At 31.5% G+C, this 24,361-nt stretch overlaps 1 protein-coding gene across 3 annotated transcripts; it reads right to left on the reverse strand.

Annotated features, from left to right (window-relative positions):
* Positions 1-3,645: 3,645 nt before the first annotated feature.
* Positions 3,646-23,631, reverse strand: LOC25496623 (uncharacterized). 3 transcript variants are annotated; one of them, XM_039826921.1, is made up of 43 exons: positions 23,483-23,630; positions 23,236-23,375; positions 20,348-20,423; positions 19,429-19,509; positions 19,267-19,347; positions 18,646-18,722; positions 18,458-18,512; positions 18,282-18,330; positions 17,891-18,028; positions 17,473-17,551; positions 17,011-17,089; positions 16,581-16,630; positions 16,139-16,333; positions 15,395-15,470; positions 14,329-14,409; positions 14,172-14,252; positions 13,090-13,166; positions 12,952-13,006; positions 12,799-12,847; positions 12,463-12,600; positions 12,047-12,128; positions 11,866-11,944; positions 10,512-10,558; positions 9,968-10,179; positions 9,782-9,869; positions 8,972-9,091; positions 8,759-8,877; positions 8,604-8,676; positions 8,380-8,499; positions 8,175-8,243; positions 7,905-8,075; positions 7,770-7,817; positions 7,461-7,602; positions 7,157-7,254; positions 6,823-6,967; positions 6,594-6,682; positions 6,407-6,517; positions 6,020-6,094; positions 5,464-5,529; positions 5,132-5,320; positions 4,933-5,043; positions 4,309-4,389; positions 3,646-3,961 (listed from the first exon to the last, which is right to left on the reverse strand). In XM_039826921.1, the coding sequence occupies exons 2-43, from the start codon at positions 23,335-23,337 to the stop codon at positions 3,782-3,784; spliced, it is 4,134 nt and encodes a 1,377-aa protein (XP_039682855.1). In that variant the 5' UTR covers positions 23,338-23,375; positions 23,483-23,630; the 3' UTR covers positions 3,646-3,781. The 3 variants fall into 3 exon arrangements, 2 of the variants coding, with proteins under 2 accessions (XP_039682855.1, XP_039682856.1); XM_039826922.1 differs by having other exon boundaries at positions 23,236-23,345; positions 23,483-23,522; XR_005642215.1 differs by lacking the exons at positions 3,646-3,961; positions 4,309-4,389 and having other exon boundaries at positions 6,407-6,510; positions 23,483-23,631.
* Between the last annotated feature and the right edge of the window lie 730 nt (positions 23,632-24,361).

A 24,361-nucleotide genomic window follows, 5' to 3' on the forward strand; every position in this document is an offset into this window, starting at 1 on the left:
CCAAAACTATCTAAAATATCAAAACAGCCCTCAACTAAATATTTTATATTATTTTCAAATCTTTATTTTATTTAACAATAAAATAAATCCCTTAATCTTATCAAATCTTCCAAAACTCATAACTTATCACAATATCGACTAAACCATCAATATAACGTAAATCATTCAAATCATACCATAATCATGCATATATTATATAGATATAATATAATCACCTAAACTCAATTTAAATAAACAATTAACGAAAGTGGGCGTTACAAGCAGCATCCAAAAAAATGTTATATAGTAGACTCCCACAACATCACAGCGGCAACACCTGCTAGCAGCCCTCAAAGTACAACAGATGACTTACTCAATTGTTATAATTAACTACATCACAACCAAGAAAAATCAAATCAAAAAGAAAAATCAAGTCACCATACCTGACGTGGTACTGGAAATAACGACAATTCTCACGATATTTGGAATCAAACGAATGACGACGATTCTCACGAAAATTGAAAAATGCGACAGTTGGGAACGAAAAAATTGAACAATCAAAATGGGAAGAAGAAATTTTATGAATATAACTGATAAATTTAAGGACATTCAGATGAAAGAAATTTGGGCTGCGGTTATGGTGCATAAGGAAATTCTTATGCACCCTGCATAAATTCAGAAATGGTTTCTGTGAGTTGTACTCCAAAACCATTAGATGTACTTAATGGTTTCCAGCACCCTGCATAAATCTCAGCCCATTAACCGGTAGCTCAACATAATTGCTTCCTATGCCCCCAAGCGAAACCAAACGAAACAAAACGAAACAACACTACAACCGCGGAAATCATCATTTTAGTTCAATGATGATTTAAGAGTGTTGATTTGGTTCAATGACAGTCACAAATGTCTTTATTATAGTATGTTTTGTATAAAATTATGCCAAAACCATTTTGCTGTGTAAATGGTTTCTGTCAGTTGTACTCCAAAACCATTTCTGGATTTATGCAGGCTGCATAAGGATTTCCTTATGCACCATAACCGCACCCAGAAATTTGATGTGAAATTTTAATTGTTCTAAGCCAGTCATGTAGTGTAAATTAATTAAGATTGAACACCTAAATATAATTAAGGCAAGATTACATTATGGGTCATTTATCTTATTTATTTGTAACACTTTGGTCATTTATCTTTATTTTTTTCCGTTTAGGCCCTTTATCTCTCTTAGAAGCACATATACATCTTTTTTCTCATTTTTTTTATTAAAAATGAAAAAAAAAATCCAAAAATATGATGAACATGTTCATCATCTTCATCTTCTTCCTTTGAATCTTCATCATCTTCTTTAAATAAATAAAAAATCTACTAAAATATATGTCCAAATATTATGAATTAATGTTATATTTACCTCAAATATTCTTTTAAACACAAAAATCAAAACCTTAATTTCACAGATGTTGGAGGCTTAGTCACTGGCGGAAGGGTTAGGCTTTACGAAAGTTAAGATTGTTCTGAAACAACAAAATTGATGCGCAAAGCTACTCTCAATTTTGGGATTATTTTTATGCCGGTTTGAATATTGAGTTAGAAAATAATAATAATAATAATAATAATAATAATAATAATAATAATAATAATAATAATAATAATAATAATAATAATATACGGTGTGACAACTTTTTTTTTTCTCGATGAAACTAAATCTTTTTTTGTACAGGGTTTTGATTTTTGAGTTTAAAAGAAGATTTGAGGTGAATATAACATTAATTCATGATGTTTGGAGATATATTTGTGTAGAAATTTTTTTGATTCAATGAAGATGATGAAGATTCAAAGGAAGAAGATGAAGATGACGAACATCTTCATCATATTTCTGGATTTTTTTCATTTTTAATAAAAATATATTTAAAAAAATAATATTATGTATTTTTTTTTTAAAAATGAGAAAAAGGATGTATATTTGCTTTTATAAGAGATAAAAGACCTAAACGAAAAAAAATAAAGATAAAGGAACAAAGTGTTACAAATAAATAAGAAAAAGAACTTCTAATGTAGTCATGTCTTTAATTAAATAAAAATTAAAAGTATTAAAAGTTACTTTATGATTATAATTGATTTTTTTATAGAAAAAATTGACTCATTTATGACATTTAACGTTGTAAATGTATAATACATTTTGATTAGTTATATCATGAGATGGTAAATCCTAAACAAAAGAGGGTAATCTAGAAAAAACCAGTCTAATCTTGAAAGTTTGAGACACCTTCATTGAGGATGGTCTAACAAGATTTGTTTGCTTTAAATTATATCTTATTTTATAATCATAATAAAATCATTAATTTTTATTTTTTCCTATTATGTTCTATACCACGATTGATGAATGATGTTTTAGTAAAATTACTCATAATTGATTTTTTCTATACAACATTAAATACATTTTCTTTTAGCAAATTAAATACATTTTTTAATTTACGTAAAATTGTTAAAGTGACACATAATTTACGACAATGGAAGTATATTTTGTATTGAAATAGATAGAAGTTTCATGTATTTTCATAGATACAATGAAAATAAAATTTTCTTCGTGTGTTTTCTAGTAGTGATAAATTCTACGTTGGTATGGGATTTATTTCTATAAGTTGAACCATGCTCTCTTTTAAGCTAAGTAATAATTTCTTCAAAAAAGAAAAACCTAACTAGTAATAAAATGATAGGCTAAAATATGGTTTTCATCCTGCAAATATGTCTCGTTTTGGTTTTAGTCTCTTTAAAAAAAAATTGTTGTTTTTGATCCCTGCAAAATATTTTGCAGAGACTTTTTTAAAAATCAAAAGATTTTGCAGGGACTATTTTTCTAATAAATGGGTCAGTCATCATGTGTCACGTGTGCAAATCATCACAAAAGTGGGGCCAGGGACCAAAATCAAAATGAGACATATTTGCAGGGACCAAAAACAAAACAAAAAATTACAGGGACTAAAACCAAAACGAAACATATTTGCAGGCACCAAAACCATATTTTAGCCTAAAATAATTCATGTATGTGTTTTTTTTAGGCAAAATTACACGTTTAGTCTCTTAACTTAATTTCAGGTAACAATTTGGTCCTTTTTGTCCATTTTTATATACATTTTCAAGTTTCAAATCTAATATTCTTATGCAAACATAGACGATGATCATAGATTTGAAGATTGAAAGACCATAAGAAAATAAAATCATGAATTTTAAACTTAAAAAATCATATGAAAATGGACAAAAAGGACCAAATTGAAATGCAAAAAAGATAAAGGACCAAACTGTTACCTGAAATTAAGTTAAAGGACTAAAAGTGTAATTTTGCCGTTTTTTTACGATAGGTGTTTAGAGGAGCCAAATGCATGGTTGCCATTGAAATTGTTAGGCCGAATGCAATGACTAGGGTTCGAACCCCGGTACCTCCACTTGTGTGTGAGAGAGTTTATAATGGCTTTGTCATTTCGTCTATCTACCAAAAAAAAAAAAAAAAAAGATATATATGCACTTTATTCACTTCTGATAAACCAAATCCCTTTTAGGCCATTTCAAATTCTAAGGATGAAGAAGTTGCTTTTCCTTAATGTTTTGTATAAATAAAGGTATATTCAAGTAAAACTGCAAGATTCCTCAAAACAAAAAGCACAAATGTAAGACTAGTAAATAAGAAATATAATAATTTATTGAATTCAAGGAGATATAGATAATGAATTAACGATGCTGTAATATTCTTTATTAGAAAACTACATAAGTTGATAGTTACACCATTAATCATAACAAATGAATTTGTTGATCATGCCTTTCCTGCTGAACCAAAGAGATGCATCTTTTCTGCTACTACAGCTTTCATGGCATCTCTTGCAGAAGCCATAACATTAACTAAATCGCTTTTTGGAGTATTTAGGGAGTCCATGTATGCTTTTCTTACTTCAGTGTTGACATTGAACTTTCTAACACCAAGATTTATGCATTCCTGTCATGAATCAAGAGGCTCTTACAATGTTAGCAATATAAACTTTTAAGAGCATGTTGCTAGTATTATTCAATTTTCAAATCTACATTGCCAATCACAAATAAAAGTTATTTTTATGAATAAGAGGTTCGACATAAAGGATAACGTTCAAATTTCCGGTTTGAATAAACAGCATAATTAAGTACTAATAGTAAATTTATTTCTATTAACAAAAATAAAATAAAGTCAAAAATTTGTGATATACTGCAGCTGTATCCTAGGCTCGATGCTCATAGCATGTAGATGTTACTTGAAAGACAGACAAAAAATAAAGTTAACTTCCAAAAAAATTATGTAGATTACTGTACCTTAACAAGTTCTGTGCCCAAACCAGATGCACCATGAAGCACCAGCAAAACTCCTTTCTTCTGGCTCACAGCACGCAGCTCCTAAACATTGTAGAATGTCAAAATCTTAATATGAAAAGAAACCTCAACTATGGTTCAAATGACTGTCCATTTGGACAAATTAGGCATCCACTGCCACCGAAATTTTGTTTTTTGAAATGGAAAAAAAAAAAAGGAGGAAGACATGGAAACCTAGAAAATCAGCTTCAACCAAAATAAATTCTATTAAGGCAACTCAGTATCACCAAGCCTGTAAGGATGTTACTCCATAAATACAGATCAAATGCCACATTGAATTATACATATTGAAAAGATGATTACTTTATAGAACAACTTGAGGAACTAAAAGTACTTCCTATATATATTTCAGAGGTTGAAAAAAAAGTTGTTTTCACTTCTATAATATGCTGATTTCTGTTATTATTTTTTTTTTTAATAGGGGCACTTCTGCTGAAAAGTTGATTTAAGAGCTTTTCTTTGTCTTTTATTTTTTGGTAAATGAGTAACTGAATGGATATTTTCTGTCTTTTATATTTTGCTAAATAAGTAAGTGAATGGATATTACAAGCAGGAGTATACTATCACCTTAAGCAAATCTAATCTGAGTTTTGGTCCACTTGCCGGGTACTTTCCATGCACATTACCAATACACACTGCTAAAGCATCAATGCCAGTCTCATCAATGAATTTCTCCGCCTGAAATAAATGAGACCATCATTAGTAAATTTAGCAATGGAAAGCACAGAAGAATACTTTGAGATCTTATTATAGAGGAGTGAGCGACCTTATTAATATCTGTTAGCTTGGCTTCATACTCTTCGACAGTCAAGTCATCTTCTGTCCCTGACAATCTTCCTAGCTCAGCTTCAACCAACATATCTTTTGAGTGAGCCAATAATGATATAAATTTTGTGTATTTAACATTTTCTTCGAAAGAAAGATGTGAACCATCCACCATCAAAGAACTGACTCCCTGGAATTGTTGCATTCAGACATACAATTTTACTTTAGAGAAATGTAGAGATAATAAAGCAAACTATAAATGCATGCCGGATCATCTTTGAGATTGAATTTGTGGTTTAAGTATGAGTGTTTGCAAGTAGAAATGAAAATTACCTGTTCAAGAGCTTCCACAAGATCTTCCTTTGAAGTTCCATGATCAAAGTGAACAGTGATGGGCACCTGCAAGAAATATAGGTAGTGAAATCAGAAAGTTAGTAAAACCCTCATTTGTTTTGTTGAATGATACTGGTTTCTCTTGACTCTAACACAGCATCCAAAACCATAAGACCCCGTTTACTTATTGAAAACATTTTCAGGTTTCATTTAATAAAATTTATGTTCTTTTTAAATTGCTAGAAAGGAGATGGAAGACTCATGTAGTGAATAATTGTGATAGAGAGGTGATGGAAGACACACTAATGCATTTTCAAAAACAATATATTCACATTTTAAAAATTTATGGAAATAATAGATGCGTTGTAAAAAATTGTAATAAAAAAATGGTGAGGGCAAACATTTGATAAGGCATGTCTTTGTTTGTTCCATCTTGACAAAACAACTTTTCTTTCTGATTACCAATTAGATGTCCATTCACTTCAAATGATTTCTTTTTTATTAAAAACAAAGGAAATTCAAATAAAACACTTCAAATAATATCATTGCCACTTACACTAGCGCGCTCTGCAGCAGAAATGCAACAAGAAACCAAGGGAATTCCTCCTTGCTTCAAGGCGCCGGGATGAATCTGAAAATTATATAGGTTATACAAAAACTTTAGAAACACCAAGTTTTAAAAATATTAAATAAAAGAATTTCAAGTCATCTAAGAAGCCTATACATAAAGTGATACACATATACAAAGACCGGACATACTAAATAGTAAATACTAATATGAAACAATCATTCAACAATGCAATAAAGTTTAGTTGTTTTGCAAATAATTCAAAACTCTGAATGCCATGATATTTCTGTTATTTCCTCAAAATAGTTTGAATTGTGTTCATAACAATGAAAATGAACACATGCAAATCAATATTTTCAACTGATTGCTTCTGACCTGTAATATTGCAGGACTTTGCGTTTCCTCTGCAGCAGAAACAACAGCGTCAACTCCTTCCAAATTATAGACATTAAATGCCCCAACAGCGTATCCCCCTTTTTCTGCATTCTTTATGCCAAAAAGAACAAAAAAATCAGTATTTGTGAAGAAGCAGATGCAAAACCTTGAACCATATTATCCTTACGTTTAGAATCTCTTTTGTTGATGAAATTGTTGATGGACAAGTCCAAGACTTCACGACTTGTGCCAGTGCTCCACTGTCACCAACATTGCCTACCAAATACAAATTATTTTTGAAAAAATGAGATGAGATTTAGATTGAAGAAAGATATAGATTTAATAGTACCAGATACTCAGACTTGATACAAAATGTAACGTAAAAAGAAGGAAAACGACAACTGCAAATGACATGCCTGGGAAGACAATGTAAGGAACTCCAGGATGTCTACTTTCAGGGCCTAGTTGCCACAAGGGAATACCGGCGAGTGCTTGTCCAACAACCTTGGCGCATTTTGCACCAAGGGCTTTTGTAGCAAGGTCTGAAGAGGTAATACCACCCTAGAAAAGGTACTATTTGTCAGTGTTTGATTAAAACTTTGGACATAATTTGAAAGAAAGGATAAGCAGTACATTTTTTCAGCACATAATAAATAATCTTTAAATATTATGTCTTATACAAACAAGTAACTAATTAAACAGCAGAATGCAGGTTCACTAAGTCATTTAAGTCATTTAAACGTAGATTACCTTTGCAATTATATAGCGAGGTTTTGTAGTAATTCTTTTCATTATTTCCACCAAAGCAGAACTCACTTTATAGTTAATGTCCAAACTCTCAGAGGCAGCTGCAAATTTGAAAATAAACTGGAAGATTAGAAAGAGGGACATAAACATTATTTCACAAATTTAAATGCACTAGCTTTCTTTGAATGGTCATAACAAGAACAGAGAAGCTATCTTAGAGATGATCTTGAATGCTAAAATAGTTATAAAATCTTGACAAGAAAGAAGCGGAGAGAATGGATAAAAATCACAAAGCAGAGAGACAAACATTTCCCGGTTATGAGATTTCGGCTGGTCATTACAAGCGTGTCTTTACGATTTTTAAGATATACATCTGCTAATTCAGCTGCTCTACTGATTTCATCCTCCCTCTCCTCAATAGACCCCATTGCAAGTTTTTCAACGGAAGCCTATTACAAAAGATTCTTAATCAGACCAGCAAATAAAATTTAAAAAGAAAGATTGCATTAGGCATAAAAGTGAATGTTTTCACTAAATAGATTCACATTATTGTTAACTACATGAGAGGATTTAAATTAACAACAAATGATGAAAAGAAAATTAGAATGTTTATCACCTCAATGCTTCTTAAGAAATGACCGCACTGTAATTTAAGCTGTTCAACCTGGGATTATAAGCATGAGGAAAAAAAAAATTAGAAAATGGGTTTCCTTGGAAAATTTGATATCAATAACTTGATTCAATTTTTCACCTGCTTTGTTGTTTTCGGAACATAAGATCCCACAATAGTCAAACCTCCATTCCTTTCTCTACCTATTCCTAGATCCTTTGGCAACACCGGAGGTTTAGAAATGATTCCGATACAGGCAGATACAAAGCTAGCAGCAGTCCGACACAAGAAACGTTTCCCTGACAACTCTGCCTGTTAATAAGTCAGAACAATACAAGAGCATTTTCATCAGTAAAAAAACATGCAGAAAGGGAAGAAGAAAAAGCAAAATGTAGAAGAAAGAATTTTTGCCTTGATCATTCCAAGTGCAAATACAGTCATGTCTCTTTCACTGGCCGCATTTACTATGCATACTGACCCCTGCTTAATGCAATATACGTAATCTCGGTAAGTAGATTGAAAATCTCTACTTATTCATAATATCTTGCGTAGGCAAAGAAACCCTACATGTTTTTAGAAACTAAAGAGAAGAAACCATATCTCAAATTTAACATACCTTCTTCAAACTACATAGATGCTTACAAACTGCATCTGGCCCCCCTTTCCTCAAAAGCTGGATAGAAATAGATACAACACTACTTGCAAGTATGCGACCATTTGTCTTTTCCTCTACCCACTATATCAGGACAAAAAAGCATCTCAAATCATTATTATTCTTATGAATAATATGAAAATATAAATTAAATTGATCAAGTCAAAGGAAGGGACAAAAAGCTTTACATCACATAAGTTTGAAGATTTGTAGCCAAAGGAAGCATCTTTAGCGAACTCCGTGTCCCCTGCAGGAACAAGCCTGGAGACAAAAAATAAGTAGGATTATAACTTTGTATCCGTTCAGGACTCCTTATAGCAAGATTATGAATGGAAATACATACATTTCGGAATCAGCAACAAAATGTGTATCATTAATAGTGTAACGGCCCCCTTGAAGGAAAAATGGACAAATTATCCATGCATCCATTTCACCCAATACTGAAACAACTGCATCTGTTTCCTGTAAAAGACAGCCGTGTCATTTTCCAAATTGAAGCATAAGTCCCAATACCATTGAATACAATAACTACTGATCTAAAATAAATCATCCTTGCCTCTGGAAAATGCCCGCGCAAAGTTGAATCACCCCTTAAAACAACTGTAAAATCGATCTTGTCAACTGATTTTGCTGCAGTGTCTAGATTTTTGCAAATCTCTTTTATCAATATAGTGGCCTGTCAAATATCAAATGTAAATTATGAACTTCATTGAACTCAATATTTCTGATCATTGAAATATCTAATAGTTTGAACTCTGGTCTGGAGAACAGCTCATGCATCAGGTTTCTTTTGAAGTATTTTATTATAGAGGTGTGTTATTTGAACAACCATTTGTGCGACAAATTCTGGGACAACCATAAATTTACAAAGAAAAGTAGGTATTGACACGGAAACCAAAGCAATAGAGAGAGAGAAAGTAAAAACATAATGTGAGTATCAGAGAGAAAGTTTTCACAAAAGTTGTTACAAAATGGTTGTACAAATATCATTTCTCTTTATTATATGTCACTAAGATGCTAAGTGCTACAACTATTACACAGCTCAGGTGGCTTTGGAGGTATTTTTATTGGATGGCACCTAGATACAGCTCAAGACGTTCAGCTCAAACCTTGCATGTCCATAATAAAGACACAAACACTTCCTCTTTGTACTTCGTATCGCATGCTTTACCAGTTATAGGGAAACAATAAAACACAGTGTAATGCTTTGAAAAACATAAACATGTGGCCTATTTTATCTTTGAATAGTATTTTAAATTTTCATCCATGGTCATAATTGAGAACATAGGAGTAATAAATACATCTTGTGCTTGAAAACTAAATAAAAATTTGTAGATTTATTGGTACATGAGGACTAAGCTTCTACCTTGTCAGAACTCAGTGCCCTGGAGTTTGTCAAAATGAAAAAGCATTTTGGAGATCTTTTAAACTGCCCAATCAGTGAATCAACAGTCCTGCACAGGAATATGTCCAATTGATAATAACTTGGGATTTTTACTTCTGAAAGAAGTCACTATTTGAGAAATGACAAAAGGGAATGAATAGCACGTACCATTCTGTTAATACCTCAATATCATGAACAGTTTGTGTTCCTGTTGGATCATCATCCAGAACAACTAAAATCTTTGAACTGCTTTCTTTTAATTTTTGTATGTCAAGAACATGATCTTGGGGCCACTCGGGTGGAAGAGATTGCAATACAGCATCTTTCTTGAAAGACTGGACCTTTCCTTCAACTCTAACACCAGTTAGAGTCTCATAAACCTATAAAAGTGATAAAACCATCCATGAGACTTCACCCAACAACTCAAACTTTTCAGGTAGTTGGTTAGTGTTGGTAAGCACCAATAAAGATGCAATAATACAGAAACTAGGAAAACCGTAAGTACAAAATTCTTCCTTAGTTTGAAAAAATAGTTTATTCAACTATAAGGTAAGCATATCAAACATAGAGTTACTGCTTATTGTTGAAAATGGAAGAGCCTAAAATTGTTGTTTTTGTCAAGCTAATTGCTTTCTCATTTGATTCCGATAAAGCAAAAAGAATTAAATACCAAACTCAAGAGGTTCTATCAATCAACATTAGGTTCTCATACCTTGACCACACCAGCATCATCTTTCCGTCCCCAGCCAGCAGCAGAACCTATACAACAATGTTGCAAGTATGAGCAAGTGCTTCTTATAGTTTCTAAAAGTCCTTTTTTCCCCGTTTCTACTTTGCATCATTTGTTGAAAACTATTTACATATGAAACAGGATAGGACATTACATTTTTGTTGTTTGATAACTGACCCCGACTTATGGAAAAGGACTTTTGTAGTTGTTTTTGCTATAAACTATATAGCTAAATTGTATTGCTTACATGCTTTCTATACGGGCGCCACAATAATATGAGTGTTAGAACTTAAGACCCCCGTGGAAATAATTCATTAATTACCAAGTGGCTTGGTATGTACATATCAGAATAGATGTACCCTTCAGTGCATTGAGATGCACTTGCAAGGTAGGAGTGAATAATTTGAATATTGTAAGGAACATTGTACGTAATTATTAGCATACATTGTATTTCCTTATTTTCTTGATAATAATTATTTACTTGGTGCAGTGATTATATCAGAGCTTGTAACTTTAACTATTTCAATAATATTCAGAATTTTATTTTCATATGGTATCAAGAGCTTCCCATCTTGAGGGGTAAACTAACATTCACAAGAAGTTAAACTAATTGTACTTTTGTAGTTGTTGATTATCTTAATATCAAAGGAGATGATCCGGTTGAGAGGCAAATGCTCACGGAGAAGTGAGTGGCAGAATTTTAGATGAAAGACCTTGGGAAATTCAAGTAATTCCTTGGGATTAAAGTGACCCACTCAAAACAGGGCATTTCTAAAGAAAATGTGATTGACCTTTAGATGGAAACTGGCAAAGAAGGATGAAAATCGACAGCTATTCCCGTCGAGCAAAATCATTGAATGAGCCCCAAAGATAAGAGTGTTAAGGTTGATAAAGTTCAATATCAAAGACTAATGGGAAAATTGATTTACTTGGCACACAAAAGACCAGATTTAGCATATGCAGTTAACGTAGTGAATTAGTTCATGCATAATCCAAGAGTGAGACACTTGCAAGTTGTGGATTGCATTCTGCAGTATCTCAATGTCACTCCATGAAATAGGATGAGATTCATTTTAAATAAGAGCATGAATAAATAGATCCTAAATGCACCACCCTTCATCATACCGACAAGCTCATCTCCACCCTCTTCTTTTTCTTCCTTTGGTTTAATGTAAATTGAAATAAGGCTTCCTATCCCCTGCCCCAGAATAGGATTATGCTTTATTCATATTTATTCTTTTTTTCCAACAATTAAAGTCTGCAATAGGAATGATCAAATTGAACAAAATAACCTAATAATGTATTCATCATAAAGATTCAAAGTGATATACGGAACCTGACAGATACAGTTGGTGAACGATAGTTGATAGTTGAAGTGGAACTTTTAAAGAAGACGATTCACGAGTAACAATTCCCTGTGAATGAAAATATATTTATAAAAGAAATCTTAAAATATTATTCATATCGAGTGTCTCACAGTGCTCCTATGACACAGGAAAAAATAGATTATTTCTTACCATATCTTTCACAAAGATATCAAGCGCTGAATAAGGAGTGTAATCATTGTTTAGCATGTGTGGAACACGGTTTTCAAGCATCCTGAAACAGGATACATCTCTTAAGCACGGCATTGACACTTGCTATTCAAATCTATGAATGTGTTATTATATAGAAAATAATGAAAAAAAAGGGAGTGGACAACTAGGGAGAAGAAATCGTCCAAATTAAGAGATGAAAATGACAATCCTTTGAAATATCCATGAGCAGAGCATGAGAAAGAAGCCATCAACACAATCATAACCTCAAAAGATGAATATGAAGAAAGAAAAGAAAAAAAACTTTGAAATACTTTGATTTTGTTTCTTATGTTTCCTTATTAGGCCAAGGGGAAGAGAAGGAAGGAGAGATTGATCACACCAAGGAAGAGACATACCAGGATGTTCCCCCACTAATTGTAATAAAATCAAACAACAATCTTGTATTCAAACCCAATCTCGCAGCAAATGCCATTGCCTCAGCAGACGATGCAATATGAACTCCGGCTAGCAATTGGTTAACCATCTTTATACCACTGTAGAACAAAATAGACCAAAACGATACTGTAAAATAGTTCGCATTAATTTAATCTCATTCACTTAATTTTACAGTCACCTTCTATCAGAGTTAGCATCGAATTACATGTTTCAAGCATATGGAAAGTAGTACTAGTATGAAACAAAAGGACCAAAATGGATAAAAAAATGATTGACTTATATAAATTGGAAAATACCTTCCAGAACCACAACCACCTTTGATAACATAAAGCTTTTCGCTCAAGGCTGATCAAAATGAACAACGTGAAATAACCAGAAAATTATTTCAAAAATCTGTAAACCCAGATACAGAATTGACATTATTCACTTCTATGCTAAGTACGTGTTACCTGATAAGACATTGCCGACACTCTTGAGAGCATCATCAGTCCCTGAAGCCATTATCTGAGAAATATACATGACTTCAGTGCCTCAGTTCACAAAATCAAAAGAGCAGTTTAACTAAAAACCAAAGACGTACACCATACCGTAAGTGTTCCGTCGGAGGCCCTTTGAACACCACCGGAAACAGGGGCATCCACCAACTTTAAATTCTTACCTTCATCTGTGTTATTCCATGTTAACAAATAACAATTAGTCAACTACATCCTTCGTTAAAGGAATAAAAGCATGCTGTAAAATGAACTCTAAAAATTATTCAATATAAAGAAATAACATTCCTTATGAACATCATACAAGTAACCATGAATGACCAAGGTTAAAATAACGGAACTACAGATTATATGTATATCTACTATACCATGTCCAATTGTCAGTTCACAGTCATTAGACTCAAAACAAACAAAAAATCAAGTGCGAACTTTTACGTAAACACATTTCTCTATTTGATCAAAAGAAAACATTAAAATAGAAGATTCTGCACATTTAGAGTAATGTTATCTCACATTTTTTAAGAATTAGATATATTTGATGGGAGGGAAACAAACATAAACAAATCTTCTTAAGAGCTTTAAGCATTACCATTGAACGCCTAACCAAGTACATCAAATCAAGATATTGACATTTGACACTACATATAACTACAGTAAACTATGATTTTGTAACAATACAAACTTATGTGTGTCATACTAGGACAATTAAAACAGTCTATTTCTGTTCACTCAGGTCTTCAGGTTATTCACAAGTGGAAGGGGGCAATTGTTGCTAATCGAAAATACAACCTCACGGGATGGTATACTTATCCATTTTGCATGACACCAATAAACCAGAAGCTAACATTAATCTCTTGAAGATTTTCTAAAACATAGCATGCCTTCGTGTCTCGTACGTGGCCAGAAACATTTACCCAATTGTTGAATTATACTAGTTTGCCTCCTACTTTTATTGTTACATATTCATTCGATTTACAACTAGGCTAATAAACGTTGCGATCTACTTTTACTTCTACCTGAATGTCACATGATTCAGGCATAAAAATTCAAGCCCAATTGTAACAGTTGTGAGTTGACAATCCCAAAACTCAATTGTTCTTGCATAAAAGAGGAAAGGAAAAAGAAATTCTGAAACATAATACATATTAGATAACCATCAGAATGGAGTAGTAACATACTATGCAATCTACGCTCTAGCTGACTCACATATGCTGGAGAAACTGTAGAAGAGAGAATGATAGTTGCACCAGGAGGAAGAACTACAAAGTGAAGAAAGACGGATTAGTACAGTTAAAAAGATGTATCATAGTATGGGCTATCGAGATATGTTCGCACCTAAAACAGCACCATGTTCTCCATATAAAGCATTCTCTGCTTGAACTTCATTCGCGACCATGATTATGAGAACCTCGGCATCTGTAAGCAATAATATGTGAATAACTGGTAGGTCTGGAGGACTTGAGATTGATTGACATATTTTTATTTGTATGAATCTAGAAAAGTCATTTACATAAAAAGAAAGAATAAAAAACATACATTTAAAACAAAAAGAAACAAACGGGTTCAATACTTGGCACAGACAACTCATCTGTCCTGTGCTCATGCACACAGCTAAATTACTAATTACCACAAAAGATCATTCTGTGCTCTTAGAACTTACGTAGAATTTCTTGATTCTAATAGCAAATCTATTCAGGTTTTATTTTATCATATTCCCATTTGTTTCTTCATTATCGTTGATGCAGGCAGCTTGTATCAATCATATTAAATGCTCATTGAGAATATCACCCTAACTAGTTACACAAAATGGACATATACAGAACCCAGATTACATAAATAGTGCAAGAAACCTTGAGGATGTTATTGATCCTAAAAATAATCAGATTCCAAATAAAACAGGCTGATTCATCGGCCTACTTTCTGTGGCAACATTAGCACACAATGAACTGATGGTAAGTTATTATCAATGATTAATTTATTAAAGCTTGCAATAAATTTGTCTCTTGATGCTGAATGCTATAAATTTTCTATCACTGAGCTCTACATTAAAAACTAATCCGATTTTTATTTGAGAAATGATATGACAAGTGAACTTGGATACCAAGAATTGAGAACTTCTCATCAAGTCATTAGTTTTGAAATTCATCACAGCATAAGTGTTTAGTAAGTGTCATTTAAAGAGAACAAGGTGAACTAAAAGAAAAGTATGGTAAAGTTTGACTTCATTTAGATGAGATACAGTTGGAAAACAATTCCTAGTTTCATCTTTTTATTTTTACACAAGGGAAAGAAAAGTCACTTTATTATTAATTTTATTATTCAATATTGTACTAAATCATTTGTAGCTCTATAGGTAAGTACCAATTTGTTTGGGTACATAGTATGGCATGTAAAAATTTACCTTTACTCACTTCAGCTGGAGAGTTTCCAACAAATCCACTGGCATCTGAAAATCGGACTCGAGTTGGTTCATACACCTATATGTAAAAATAAAAATAAGGATTTGAAATGCTTATAGTGGTCATTCAACTTTAAACAAATGATATTCAATAAATAATTTGATGTTTACATTAACGTCTAAATTCTAGACCGTACACAAATTGCAATCACATAAACAGGTAAAAGTAAAGAGAGATATATGAACCCAATCACACATTCCAACAATCATGATAAATAGGATAAGTTAAACCAGCTTCAGTCAGAATCAGTGACTGTCCATCATGGCTAAGATCAGCTTTGAATCTTCAATTCTGATGCATATCATGTTGCCACTTCACTGGATCTTTTCTTAATGATTACCAATTAAGTTAAAATACTAGTACCTCATTAATGATAACTCGTTATTTTCATTCAAATCTATATCAAGACATACAAACGAGGTAAACTTCAAAAACAACTCATGTATAAACTTTTATGTGCCTCCAAAAGATTAATCTTGGACCTGACTTTTGATTTTCTGATTCCTAATAGAAAATGGGAAATTTCTTATTAATACTAATGTGGTTGATGATGTGGACAAACATTTGAATCATTAATTAATAAAGCAACCAACTAACTTATATGATACCATTATCAACTTGTAAAGCAAATTTAACATTTGTTTAAGGTAATATAGATTAAGATCTCATAGAGAGAGAGATATTACATCATAACCGAAAACGGAGAACTTTGATTTGACCAACTGAGTTGCCATGCCAAATCCCATAGCTCCAAGGCCAATAAAAGCAACCCGCTTCCTACTCTCAGAAGCAGTAATGACTTCAGATGCAAGTTTCTCAGGTTTATATGCATCTGCATTTGCAGCATCAGAAACTTTCACGCCATAAACTTTTTCCCAAATCTGTCATGATAATGAAGAAGAAAAAAAATGTTAATATTGAAAGATATCAGAAACAAAAGGCATATGATGAAATCTGTGTCAATAACACAAGAAGGATATAATAAATACAATCACAAGAAACTATGATTACAGTAATTACATTACATAATGATAATAATATAAAAGAAAAAATCAGCCCATAATGTTTCTATTTACATTCTTTCTAACAGCATAGAAAAATTCACTACATGTGTATAACGAAATTAACCTTAATTAGTGCTGTGTCATCATTATCTTCATGGCAAACATGTGAAACCCCTGAAAAAAAGAATTTGCTAAACCATGTCAGCTGTAGATGGGTTTCTTTTTATAAACTTGACAGCAGATGAGTACTACTCCCTCCATGTTTTATTACATGTCACTTTGGAAAAAATATTTGTGTTTGATTATATGTCACTTTACAATACCAACGAAACATCACCGTTTCTTTTCTTATCATACCCTTTATTATTTATTACTCTCTTCTTTCAATTCTTTTAATCTCTCTTTCTCATGTCATTAATTAGGCATAAATTTGTAAAATTACTCCTAATTTCTCTTTCCAATATAAAATAAACTACATTCTTAATATGTGTGAAAATGACAAAATGACTTATAATAAAATCCAGAGGGAGTGCGTAGTTTACAGGATTCAGTACCATGAATAAGTTGCTGGTGAGCTGTTGCCAAAAGTGGAAGTGGAAAAGTAAGTGACTTGGCCATAGCCAAAATTGTTTCCTGGAATAAAAGCAAATTCAGTTACCATCGAGAAATGTTTAGAAAAGAATAACAAAAGCAAGATGTGCTACTGTAAACAAACAAAACGGTAATTTTGATAACAAGAACCAAATTAATACAATTTTTAAGAAGCTACTGAAAACAATTTTTCATTATAATTGGAAGATCATGGATTTTTTTTTTTCACATTCTGACTGTTTCTAAAAGTTGAAACGAACATACAGAAAAATCTAAAAAGTGGTTGTTATTTAAAGAAAGTGTTTTATATCTAATCTAATAGATAATTTCCATTCAAAAAGTTTCCTCCCAAAGAGATCAGCAAAAAATTAGTTCTGATTCTAAACATATGAATATTTAATTACTTCTGATTCTAAACATCTTACCATTTCCTTAACCAAAGTGTTCAGAATTTGACGCTTAACCTCTCCCTTTAACAAAAGTGGAACATTATTCTTGAATACCCTACAAAATAAATGAAATATCACTACCTTCCGATAATTGAGAGGGAGGGGTTGCAAATTAGAGAATATTTGAACAAAATTGTACATGGCACATTTTAATTATCAGCATTCTATTTGTGCAGAAACCAGAAGATTTTAGTTTATAGACATCGAAGAATATTTGTGATAGCAGAAAGCCTCCTTTTTAAATATTGTTTAGTCACTCTTCCTGCCTTCAAAAAACTTCATTTTCAAATAAATAGATAAAAAAAATGTAGTCCAAAGCATCAACAACTGTACGTGTGTATGCAAGAATTTGCTTAATGTGAAGTTAGCTGTATAATATTGACTAAAAGCATACCATGAATTTCCAGCGGCATTGGAAATTATATCATAGATTATCCATGGATGAATTCCAGCTTTTGCACCAAGAGAAAGAGCCTCCACAGAGGCAATGAAATGAATACCTTCAAGCAATTCAGAGACCATTTTAACCTTGCTGCAATGAAAAGGAGTGGTAAATATTTTAAAATTAAAAACACCCAACATAACACAAAATAGTATAACAGTAACTTTAACGATATAAAGCGACTTAGGATTACTATCTAAGTAAATCATGAAGCATGTAATTTTTCAACACTATTTGGGGGATGGGGAGCTCTGCAAGGTATGAACATATAGAACTGGCGCATTTAAGGATTTTCTCATAATGAAAAAAATTAGTTTTAGCAAGAGCAAGAAAGAAAGTGCACCTGCCAGCACCAATTTCACCCTCAAAAGTGAACAGCTTTTCACACATTGCTGTCGACAAATAAAAAATATTAACTAATATGAAGAAGCAAAAAAATATATAATATAAAACAAAGATAGTTATCTTCAATGCATATCATGTTTGTATATTGTATAACCAAACACGTCTAAACTTTACCCGAAAGAAGAGGTCGTACTCTTGCAATGGCATCTGATCTTCCAGATGATACAATCTATGTAGTACAAGCAGAAACAGTTGACACAAGACATGATAGTCAAGCAGTTGATCAAAAGCTGGAACTTTATTCTTAGTTGACAAGACATGCAACGTATGATAAATATAACAATGTTAAGACAATAACTTACAGTAACTTTTCCATTTAAAGCATCAGACCTCCCATTAGAGGCATATGCGTCAACAACATAGGATATCTTCTGCGTTTCTACAGGATAAATAAACAGTTACTTTTGGCCAGTAAACCCCTATCAGTAAATCATTCCAGAATACATGTACATTGAGCGTGCAATGGATATAGTTGATATATTTGAGAAAATGGTAAGGAAATCCTATCAGTAAATCTGTATTTGTGAATTTATATATGAAAAGAAAGAAATACAAGGAAAGTAGAGACAATGTTATCAACTCAGAGTGTGCCCTCTAAACTCCCAATTACAAAAGTAAACTTTCTCATGCCCCCCATATTATTCATTCCCTCCTCACTAAACAGACTCGGTTCGGTTGTCAACCTTAATGTTGTTTGACTTAAGCTGTAGGAAACATAAAACAGTATTAACATATGTATATCTTGACCCCAAAGAAATCTGATAGCTTCATATCCTCAAACGTTCACCTAACATGAGAACTGCTAAAAGCATCAACTGGCGGCTAATTATACATTATGAAAAGAATACGCGTGATTTTTAGGAACTCCTTTTACAAAGAACCAAACATTTAAATTATCCAAAAACAAGGAAGGTATATGTTACCCTCCAGATCTTTCTCCAGTTTATGGAGAGCTGATGGTAGTATGGTTGAACGAAGTATAAGAACGGTATCTGGTGTTAAACCTGCATATTCAAAACAAAGATTATTTTTTACATGAACCTAGATCCTTAAAAATAAATAATGTCAAAAAGTTCCATGCAGACCTTTCAAAGCACCCTCATTCCCAAAAATCAGATCATTAATCTGATCCGTGTGAGATATAAGGACAACTAAAGCTGCTACCCCTGCAAGTGAGAAAAAGATATGCATTAGTGGAGGTGATGACGGAAGCAATATTCCATTCATTTTTTGGCTATGATGACTACCCAATTATAATGGTAACATTTAATCTAAGGCTTGTCTTTCTCTAGATGATGTTTAGTAATTAGCTGCAAAGTCAGGTAACATAATGAAAGTCTGGGCTCAAAGAAACTTAAAATATGGAAAAGCAGATTGTTTCCGATACAGATGTTCACCCGAAAAAAGTTCAAAACCTAGTGATCTTTTCTTTCGTGCAGTAACTTCCAATCTGCTAAACGTAATAGGAATCTTAATATGTTGTCTAGAGAAGGATTGATTTTAGGAGAGACAAGTTTTCTATAAGATTTGTTCTATGAAATCAAAATAGTAATACGTAATAGTTTTTTTAGAAAATATTCCATCTGAAATCAATTGAACTATTTAGTTTCCAGTCTAACGGTGAGAGATAAACATCTTATGATTCTTGCCTAGTATTCACCGGGAAATTCTCCAACTAGTCCGTGTATACAAGATTAAGCTTTTGTTGGTTATAGCCACGCATAAAACAAATATTCTGTCTGCATTAGAAAAAATTTAGCTTGCAAATGATGCAAGTGCTTCTGGCCACTCAAACGATATTTATGCAGTTCATGTTCATATCCAGCATTTGATTTTAAGATATTAAAAGCACATAAATTCTGAAATTTGTATCATATCTTACAATTATTTTATGTCAATTTCAAGTGGCCTACTGCAACAAACCATGGTAAAGGTTGTCAAACAGCGTAAAGAATAACTTTGGATTACGAAATAGTCAACTAATATAGCTGAAATATCAATCACCTTTCCCTGCTTCTAAAGGGCTGGCAGATTTAATTCCTCCAAGCTTTACAAATTCCTCTATAATGGGATCACTTATCTACAGGAAAATTTATTTCAATTAAACAATTTTAAAGTAAACATAAAGTTGCTGTCAAAATAAAAGTCTAATTATATTGAAGAAGCACAAACAAATTGGAAGAAATAATTAATTATACATGATGTCTGATTTATTGGCACAAGCAGGTAAGTACTGCTGGCCTGACAAGAAGTCAATAACATTATTTCGCTAGAAAGCAATTACATTTGTCTTACCACATTCTTTGATATTATCATCATCAAGATACTCATATTCAATTTAGACCCTTGACAACTAAAAGCTTAACAGCATTTGCATTAACTTTGTGATACAAGTTTAGTGTAACCTCAACAGTAAGTTCTTGGACATTTGAAGCCATGATTTGAAGGTCTCGTATATGAATTATTGCGAAGATCAAATTTTCATTCATTGACAAATTTATACTGTTCTACCATGGTTTATTTAAAGGTGAAGCACGCATATTAAGGAAAGGTGAAAGCTGGGGTAACCAACAAAAGGAAAGGATTTGCACAAAAATTATATATATATATATATATATATATATATAAAACTATATGCTTCTTCAAGTAGCATCTCAAAATAAAGTTATCATCTAGTGAGATAAGTTTGTTAACCCAACTCTTTTTGTTTCAAACAAGCTTATAATTATAAGATAGTCTAATAAACTAGCTTTTTGACCTCCCAAACAGAGCCTTAGAAGTTAGATGTGAGTGTGCCGTTTTAGAACCGTGACCTAACTCAACCTTACAAGATCGACTTTTAAGGGGTGATTGATGTCACTTTTTATAAACTCTAGTCGGGCATTATATTTAGTCTATGTGGGACTTGGTGGTTTTTTCAATATGTCGAGTGTGTCAATTTTTTTTTAGAAAAAGTTAACATAGACCTAAAGTCTTATTTTTTGAAAATTTTAACGGCGGTCTAATTAATTTAAATTGAACACAATTCCACATGAACATTTAAAGTCTTGTTTATTTTGCGAAAATATCTTTTGTTTTTATTTTCTAAAATGTGTTTATTTTAACTTGCAAATATGCGACTCTTGAAATAAATCATTGTGATGGAGAAAAGATGAAATGATAATTACGGATTATACATTTTTGAAAATCATGAAAACAAGTTTTTGCCATTTTCATTGTTTCTAACTAAAATACAGTACGCAAATTGTTCATTTAAGAGTGTATTACCTCCTCCTTTTTTTTTTTTTACAAAAGTTCCTCCTTTTTTTTTTCCTTCAAAAAAAAATTACCTTAGTTTTTAAGAAATGATAAATAGAAAATGTTTTCATAAAATAAACAGGACAAATAACGTATGAACCCTTTTTTTTAAAAGAAGGTAGTGTATGAACCTAAAACTTATAATTTGTTTTTTTACAGGAAAAAACATATAATTTTTCATTATTCGTTGTCAATTTTTGTATTTAAGTAAAAAGTAAAAAAAAAATAAGTTTGTACCAAAAAAAGTAAAAAAGATCGATTTGCTCCTTCGTAATTATCACTCTCACAATTTTTTTTAGTATTTTAATAAAATATTTGATTTTGTTTACAAATTTAAAATAATACAAAAGTAAAAGTAATATATCCTTAAAAAAAAAAGTAAAAGTAATATAACCCAATTTTATTTAATTAAGTTGTATAAACATATAACTCTTTCTGGTCTTACCCGCAAATAATTCTAGTTACACTCAAATTTACTTAAAATTTTACAATAATACCAAAATTGCATTAATTTCTAAAAACCCCTTTTTTATTATCATTATGAGTTCTCACCCCCTTTCATCCACAGACCACCATAGATGTGCAACCAAGATCAAAGATTGAATCAACATTTTTTTTATTGATATGTACTCTATTCATAAAGGTCAGTGAATTTTATGAATTTCACTATGCAGGGTTAGTGTAAATTGAGTTTACGTATGTATATGAGAGGTTAGTGTAAATTCAGTTTACGGATATATATGAGAGGTTAGTGTAAATACAGTTTACGTGTGATTTTAGTGTACATTAAGTTTACGTATGTACAATTACTCACTATGGGAGGTTAGTGCAAATTTAGTTTACGTATATACAATTACTCATTATGAGAGATTAATGTAAATTAAATTTACGTAAGTGCGCGTGATTTATACATACACGTAAACTCAGTTTACGTTAACTACTTAGTTTGCTTAAAAGGTATATTAGTCATTCAGGGGTGTATCTTGGATTTTTTGGGGTGTGAATAGTATCATAATTGAACTAAAATGCGCCGACAATAGAAAGATTTTTACATTGTCATTCAATTATTTGAATTGGTTCACTATAAATATTTGACTTTAACTCTATTTACCTTTTTTATCCTCTTATTTTTAGTAACTCTGAATTTTAACCCCTACTTTATTATTCGGAATTTTAGCCTCTATTTTGTACTTTCCAGGAGAGTGCAACATTTTAATATATATTGCTACATCAATTAATAATGTACGTCAATTCTGTTTTTTAATACATAAATGTGATACGCATCATTTAATGCATGTGATTCTTAAAAAAAAATAAAAAAATTAATGCATGTGATCGTTTGCTTACAAGCACCCCAAAATATACTATAACAAAAAAAAAAATAGAAAAGCAAAGTCAAAATTATATAGGTAAAATTGTTGAGAGCAGAAGCTTTAGAAGAACACTCAAAGCAACAAACAACAATTAACACAGAAAGTTCAAAGCAATTTTCTGCACATTTATAATTCTGAATCAACATTCAAAAATTCAAGTAACAAAAACTGAATCATATTCTATTCCGATTTGCAAGAGAGAGAGAGAGAGAGAAAACTGACCTCGAAAGCTTGAACAGAATATCCATGGCGAAGAAGCGAAGACACCATCTGTAATCCTAATTCATCCAATCCAACAAACCCGATCAACTTCCCAGACTCCATTGTTGAACCTTCCAATTCGAAGAAATTACAATCAAATCCTGAATAAACAAACTTCTATATAAGAGTGTGTGAAAAGTGAAAAATGAAAATGAAAATTGTTAAGATGAAGAATGAGTTAAAAAAAAGGAAGGTGTAAGGAAATTACGATTTCTGTTAGTGTTCGTAAAAAAACGAAATACACGCTTGAGTTTTGTCTATATATAGATGCTTTCTTGTTCAATCAGGACACACACATGGTTGTAGTACAAGTCGTTAACAAAATTCTACCAGTAATAGTGAACTTTATTAAGGGTATTTTTGGTAAGACATAATTATGAGTTTATATCTTATAAATTTATTTGATTAAAAAAATGATATTTGGACGATCATTTTATAACAATTTTTGTGACAATTTTCTCTCTCATGCTTGCATTATATTTTTACTTTCTTTCTCTATTAGTTTGATTTTCGTGTCAATATATATTTTTCTCATCTATTTGTTTAAATAACACAACTTTATTGAAAACTATCACTTTATCATGAACTTATAGTTTTTTTACCTGCTTAAAATGTTTTTTGGTAAGTTTGATTCATGTAGTTTATAGCTCACTGTCATTTATCTCAGTTTTACCTTTGTAATTTAGTTGAGAAAAAAATTATTAAATATATCACTTTTATATCATTTCATATTTATAAAATAGTTCAACCATTAATTTTATCAAATATTACAAATTCAATCAATATTTATCCGTTATAAGCTAATTTATCATCTATTCACCGATTTTCAGCAAACAAACCCTAAAATATGAAGCAAACAAACCGAAAATGACTTATATTACAAGAGAGTAAAACACTATTAACCCTATGAATTAAATAACACAAAGAAAGATATGAAGCAAATCATATTTTTGACTAATGATACTCAATAAAGAATTGTAAAATTGTCTTATTATATTGTCCAAAAAAACATGCAATTGGTCACAATAAATCCATTTTTTTAAAAGATCGTGTTAACAAATGTCATTGTAATACTTTTTTATGTGAT

Source organism: Medicago truncatula, chromosome 6 (assembly GCF_003473485.1).
Source record: "Medicago truncatula cultivar Jemalong A17 chromosome 6, MtrunA17r5.0-ANR, whole genome shotgun sequence".
NCBI lineage: Eukaryota > Viridiplantae > Streptophyta > Magnoliopsida > Fabales > Fabaceae > Medicago > Medicago truncatula.